At 44.9% G+C, this 7,141-nt stretch overlaps 2 protein-coding genes across 2 annotated transcripts; both read left to right on the top strand.

Moving 5' to 3' along the window:
- Positions 1-1,834: 1,834 nt before the first annotated feature.
- On the top strand, positions 1,835-2,740 carry MSS4 (1-phosphatidylinositol-4-phosphate 5-kinase; the record flags this gene model as incomplete). Its single annotated transcript, XM_018882784.1, has 1 exon — positions 1,835-2,740. One exon carries the CDS (start codon positions 1,835-1,837, stop codon positions 2,738-2,740), a length of 906 nt encoding a protein of 301 aa, XP_018735038.1.
- Positions 2,741-4,541: 1,801 nt separating this feature from the next.
- On the top strand, positions 4,542-6,389 carry MSS4 (1-phosphatidylinositol-4-phosphate 5-kinase; the record flags this gene model as incomplete). The annotated part of the gene is made up of 1 exon (XM_018882783.1): positions 4,542-6,389. The coding sequence occupies one exon, from the start codon at positions 4,542-4,544 to the stop codon at positions 6,387-6,389; it is 1,848 nt and encodes a 615-aa protein (XP_018735037.1).
- Between the last annotated feature and the right edge of the window lie 752 nt (positions 6,390-7,141).

The raw sequence follows: 7,141 nt of genomic DNA, 5'->3' as shown, positions 1-7,141 counted from the left end.
AGAATAAACCAAAAAAGAGCGAAGTCAGTTGCTTATATGTAATTGGGTCATAAAAATTATGTCGAGATTCCTCCCACGGGCCAGGCATGCATGCATGGTGCTGCCGGGATGGTAGCATAACTTATGCACCACATAACCACATAACTAACCGGTGAACTTCAGCAAGACAATGAGCTTTTATTTTGTTTTCTCCTGTTTAAACATAGTCGGTGTTGTCGCTAAATCTGATTCTACAACTAGCTTGTTTGGAGTTGTCTAGCAGGTCCAAACTGAGGCCTAACTCAGTTTGGAAATGCCTAGGGATATCTCATCGCAGGTTAAGCCGAACGGGCCCATATGCAAGATAACGGGCAGGCGCCATTGGGCTTATGCATGCATATCGGCTGGGCCTGGGGGCACGCTCGGGGCCCGAGCAGCATGGAGCGGCCCAAACGCAGCATATATGAGGCCCAAGCGTAGCCCTTGCTGCAGCTGGTTATTGGATTTAGTACGCCTGCTGCCTGAAACTCGGCTGAAACATTCTTAGACCACTGAGACTGGGATACCCTGCACACCTCATACATGTTGCGACCTTCATGACACTGGTGAAGATTTGGACCTCAATCTTGCGAGTTATGACCTCACAGAGGAGTAATGCTCAGGATACCAATATATATAGAATTATTTGTGTCTAACAATTGATATGTTTTGTGGTTTAAAAAATTGTGCTCGACAATCCAGCAGGCTCAACTGGCTCTTGTTGGACAGGGCAGGGTTGGGCCGCACTGAGTTGGCCTACGCAAGTCGGGCTAAACCGATTCTAGCCAGTCTATTGCGTCGTGAAGAGCAGATTATGCTGGAGATTAGCTAGGTTCTTCTTTAGAAAGCATATCACATACAGTTATGGCCCTAGTTTCAACACACCCTCTGTTTGTAGTGAAATTATAAACTTTGGGAACTAAGATTAGAACGCTGGCCAGATCTTTTTCTTATCTTATCGTGCCTTATCTAGCATAACCGTACATATGCAGCATGTGAAGATCCATCGCCTGGCCACCGATCCCAAATCTATGCACGTAATCACGTGCAGTAATGCCCCTGAGTATAAATGTGGTGTTGTTTTCGCTTTGTTTACAATCTCTTTCTCCCCACACGTATTACGTAACACTGCAAGATGTATCACTACGATATACCCCTTCGACGCTCATTCGCAAACTATGCGAGACCGGTGCGATACATGGCTCGCAACCTAATCAAATTCACAGATAACCTTTATACATGCTCTTACCTTTTACCTGAGGTACACATTCCACAGCCCCTATGGGACCGCTCAGTACAAAGTAAGTTTCACTCTGCCAATGAATTGGCTGTCAAGTACCTGGAGAGTAAAGGCTACTGCAACACCTATGTCTGTGAGAAGCTCTGTGAGAAGAAGACTCAGGAGCTTGTTCGGAAAGCACGCCTGTCTCAATCCAGTACTTGGTTTACTGTAACGTCTGCTATAGCAGATCTCAATGAAACCATTGCGATTGCTAGAGGTCAGATTGACCGCTCCGAAGTAGAGTTATGGAGAGCCATTAGAGGAGTAGAGAAGCATCTTAACTTTGTTCTTACCCTTGGTGAGACTGTCAGTACTGAATCCATCAAGGAAGTAGAGTCTCACTTGAGTGGGAGGTTATCCACTTGGGAAACGGCAGGAGAACCTCGCGCTCAAAAGCGAGTGCCTTCTGCCACCAAAAGTTCTACTAACCCTCGTGATACACAAGGAACTCGTCCTACCAGCTCACACCAGCAAAAGGTAAGTATCCCAATTACAACCAAACGTTCGTAATAGAAAAAAACACCGACTAGATCAATGCGAACCACCATTTTCTTTGATGGTGTTTACAGATGCGTCCGCACTAGTTTGGCTCCTGGTGTGAGCCATACCTCTTCTCCCACAATTCACGCTGTGGCTGGTGGTACAGTTGAGGGACATTCGCAAGATCTGTTTAATACCATTCGTAAACGACAGGGAATTAGAACCAGCGACTACCTAAGCGCATTTGACTTGAATTCTGCTGCTATTGCTATCAAGTCTCCTGGTAGATCTGGTTCCGATTTGTTCTACACTGAAGATGGTAAGTACATCATTAAGACAATTCCCAGTTCTGAACACAAGGTGCTGATTGACTTGTTACCCTCATATGTTAAGCACCTTGAGCGACATAAGAATAGTCTTTTGCCAGTATTCCTTGGTCACTATACCCACGAAAATAATGGCAAGCGAACTCATTTCGTTGTGATGAAGAATTTGTTCTCAGGACACAGTCAGGTTGATAGAGTCTATGATCTCAAGGGGTCTACGTACAATCGAGCCGTTGACGAAAACACAGACAATGTTGGTCGGTTCGTGTACAAAGACATTGAGTGGATGAAACACAAGGAGGCTATTCACATGAATGATGAAGAAAGAACAAAGGTCGTGATCCAGATGATGAATGATGTTGCATTCCTGAAGAGAAATAACATCTTCGACTACTCCATGCTGGTTGGTAAGTACGATAAGAGTAGAAAGAGTGTAATGGGAATCATTGACATTTTGAGACCCTATAACAAACCACAAGCTCTGAAGAGAACAGCACTGGGATTGCTCCATGATCCCACCACTCTTAGTTGTATGAGACCTGACGACTATGCAGCAAGGTTCTTCAATTTCATGGAATCCACAGTGGTGCCCACGGTTAGCACAGGCAGAGTCAGCAGACACCACCAACATTGAATATGTAGAGAATATAAATAGGTAGATGTAGTTATATAAGAGGCGGCAGTTGCTGAGTGATTGCCAAGTGCCTTGACCCTTGTATATAAGTATCTTGACGGGACTCCCTCTGATATCGATCTTTGCCTCCAGCCTCCGGAGACGGGACCCGGTCCCGACCCCGTTATTTTCCCAACTAAGTAGTCTAGTAGTTACAATTAGTTTGATTTTTTATGTATATAAAGACTCTAAGCTAATACACAATATAAGTCACATTCTAGTCATAAACCAGCAACTCGACGATACATTCAGGCAATACTACACAAGAGATAATTATTCTTGTGTAACATCAACAATGAATTTGTAACAACATACGACAGGGTACAAGAGCTTATCCACAATAATCTACCGAGGCAAAGAGCCAAGCAACACATGTGGAGTAGACCGTGCGTATGTGAGGTGCCTACTAAATTGCAGTGGAAATGGAGGTACATGTATTCTGTTTAGTATTCTGTTTGGTCGCGACACCAAGTAATAGATGCCAACCACATGTTGTTGCCTTAATTGCTTGGACAGAACTTTTCTGGGAATTTAGTCCGAAAGGCCACAGCTAGTCGATAAGCATTCATCCTGCTGATAATTTCGGCGAGGATAATATCAGCTTGTGAGAAACTGAGATATTCTATAAGTAATATTGATTTCTGCCTTTCTCTTCAATAGTGAAAAGTTCCCACTCCACTCACTCTATTTCAGTTGTTTGGCCTGGATAGTAAGCTGGAACCAGGAGTAGCTGGAACTTGGGTCTTATATTTACTAAATTGTCGTGGCGCTAGTGAGGTTTAAGAAAATAGCCACAGCATCCACTTTTAACTTTATATCAGCAGGTCTGTCTATGTTGCAAGTAAGCCGATAGCGGCTGTTAATTCAGGATCTTGTAGTTTTAGAAGTAAATGCGATTGGTTTTGCCATCTTCTCAATTTTTTAAAACGTGAAAGTAATTTTATGTCTAATACCCAGTTATTAAGGGTCATAACCGTTATATAATGTATTGTTTTTTGGGATGCAATTCGAATTCCGGTTGTGATGATTTGCCGCCGACATTCCGCCTTCGATGGTTACACCGCTGAGCTCTAATCCCAGGCCGGCCAGCGTAAATACTCCCAACCGTCTAATTTGAGGCTGCTTTCGACGTTCGACCAGCCCAAAGTAAGCGGCTGTGTCTGCCCAGGCCACCCCCGATAGCCCCCCAAGCGTGCATGCATGCTCATTTCCGCCTGCTCGTTATCTTGCATACGTTCCCAGCCGTACAGCTGGGCGACGATGAGGTTACCCCTGACATGACCAGACCAAATAAAGTTAGAATAAAGTTGGAAGATCGGGGTTAGATTGATTCCGATATTACACACAAATTACTGCTTTCAGCCTTTCAATAACCACTTCTGCTTTGTGTGTTCACTCTTTCCGACGTTCCCAAGCTTGTACTCGACGCAGGGTGCTCTCAGGTGCCCAGCCGTTGCCGAGCGAGTTTGGATACTCCCAGCATGCAGCCTGCAGCCTGCAGCCTGACGCCTGCAGCCCGGCCGAGTCCGTGAACCAAGATTATGTGGTCGGTGCAGACATCAACATAATCTTTAGAGCCCCGTGTATATATATGAAAGGAAATCCGCAGCAATGGTCTTTTTTTCTTCTCTTCTTCTTTTTTCTCCTCAGAATAAATCTACAGCTGTTTTTACACTCAAGTTTTGTTCTGTGAATTTTTAACCAGCGCTTTCAACACTATTTTTCTACTACTATTTTACTGTTGCCCATTTTAATTGATAAAATGGCTGCCGTTTTCTTTACCAACGGTGATTATCGTCCTTCTAATGGAACCCACAAGGTCCCTCGTCGTCCTGTTTTGAGTGACGTCCATTGCGGTGTTTCTGTGCCCAAGTATGGTGCTTGTGTACAACAAGAGAACCGTCGCCCTGCCAGACGTTCTGCTTTTGCTTATCACAAGGTTTTGATCCTTGAATGTTCCCCCGATGACTCTGGTGTCTCGGTTGGATCTGATGAGACCCTCAATGAACCCACCGTCTGGAAACCCATCGATATTGTTGCCGAACAAGCTTATTGTGACGAGTCGAGTAACACCTGCTCTGCTACCATTGATAATGATGATGATGACAACTCCTCTGAGTGGTCTTTTGAGGCTGGAGACGAGGCTGCCTTTTCCACCCGCCAAATTCAAGCTGCCTGGTCCGATGAGAACACTGAATCTATCTGGTCGGCCCCTGCTGCCTCTTGGGCTCTAGCTGATTGCCCTATTGAAATTGATGAGAATGACTCTACTACTGAGTCCCATGGCGATGTTACATTGGTTGAGTCGCCTTTGGAAACCACTCACAGTGACTTGGCTGAATCTGAGGAAATCACTCCTGTCGAGGTGGATGATCAAACCCCTTGCGCTATGGCCGACGCCCCTGCCCCTACCATCGAGGGCACTTGTTCTATTGACAGTCTTGTTGTTGAGATTATTGCCGTTGCAAACTTATACAAGGGTTTGCCACAATTGATTGTTTCTGGTGGCCTCAAACCTGAACCAGACTCCGAGTTTCCCCAAACAGCTCCTTTGGCTCCATCGAAGCCTATTGCTCAAACTCCCTCTGACGATTTGGTCATTCAGGTTGAGGAAGTCGACAAGTCCAAAACACCATTGTTGTTGACAAGAGCCAAGGCAAAGCTGACTACCCTTACTGGTCACGCTGCCCCTATCACGAAATCCACTCTTATGTTTAATGGCGTTCAATCTGCCGTCTATGCTACTCCCCTTAGTAGCCAAGAGCCCCTCACTATGGAGAACAAGAAGTACAGACTTGATGGAGGTGCCATTATTAAGGCCTATTCGCCTATTGTTTATCAGAACATCCGCACCCTTTGTGGAATTGACTATCATGAGTTTTTGAACTCGTTTGTTTTGCAGTCTGACTTGACTAAGACTAAATCTCCTGGTAAATCTGGATCCGATTTCTTGTTTACACCTAATGGCAAGTACATTATTAAGACCATCAAACGCAAAGAGCACAACGTCATTGCTAATGCGGACTTTTTGGCCGACTATTACAATCATATCAAGGCCCACCCCGGTACTCAGCTCCCTTTCTATCTTGGAAACTTCACCCTTATTGCTGATGGAAAGAAGACTCACTTTGTCATTATGAAGAATTTGCTTCAGAAGAAGACTGATCTGATTTACGATCTTAAGGGATCGAGCCATGACCGACGTGCTGGACCTAGAAAAGACAATCGTGGTCGTGTAGTGTTCAAGGACCTTGACTGGACTGACAAACACGAGGCTATCTCAATGAGTCAAGAGGACCGAGACAAGTTAATGGTTCAAGTGTCAAAGGATGTCGATTTCTTGAAGCGACACAATATCATGGATTATTCATTATTGGTAGGACTTCAGAGTGATACTCGTACTTGTGAACAACAACCTGTTATTGGTATGATTGATACCCTCTGCCCCTTCAGTTGGCGCAAGAGAGCGGAGACCACTGTCAAAGGACTGATATTTGGCAGGTCCGCTGTGGATGTTGTTCACCCTTCGAAGTATGGAGCGAGATTCCTTAATTTCGTTCAATCTGCCGTGGTCCCTGGACCCAGCAGATCAGTGTCTACTCGTTGCTAAGTTCTTCTTTCACGATGTGCGGTTATCTGGTCGGTCTAGCCTTGTCAGTTGCTCCCTTACCTCGAGGCACAGTACTAGCTATGACTATTAGTTCATGGTCACTCTATCTTTTTATCTGATCTTCAGACGCCACCTTGTCATGGCTTCACATTTGGTACTATTGGACTGGTTATCAAGACGATTTCCTTTCGGATTAGCGATCTTCAGTCGGCGGCATCCCGAGCCCCGGCTGATATCTGCTATCATTCATTGGCTCACAGGTCTCAAGTCTAACAATTTGCTCATCGTCCCTTGTTGCTCACTACTTCTGTCGCCTCGCACACCGCGAGCAGACGACGATTTAGACCGTTCGACTACGGTAGAACTGGTTCCTTGCCAGTCTACTCCTGGACATTCTTGAATCCTTCCAATGAGGCGCTTCCTTAGCGACATTTTGGAATTGGAACTCAAGGCTCACAATATTCATGGACGGACGATGAGCATTCAAAGACTTGGCGCCTTAGGTGGTCATTCCCTACTTACCACCTGGCCATTGGACTTTTAATAGTACCTCCCTTACCATGACAAGGACTCTGGGATCCAGTTCTACGTTTAAGAACAGAAGCTAGACTGGCTAGTGGTAACCGCGCATTTGATTGATTGAGCTTGTATTCCCCTAATTTTGATTTGATTGTTTTTTTTGTGAATAGAGTTTTGGTTGTACTATCTTCTTTATTAATACATTATTATATTATTTTTACTTTGACTTTAAT

This window comes from Sugiyamaella lignohabitans, chromosome A, assembly GCF_001640025.1.
Source record: "Sugiyamaella lignohabitans strain CBS 10342 chromosome A, complete sequence".
In the NCBI taxonomy this organism is placed as follows: Eukaryota; Fungi; Ascomycota; class Dipodascomycetes; order Dipodascales; family Trichomonascaceae; genus Sugiyamaella; species Sugiyamaella lignohabitans.
This window is presented reverse-complemented; position numbering and strand designations above follow the sequence as displayed.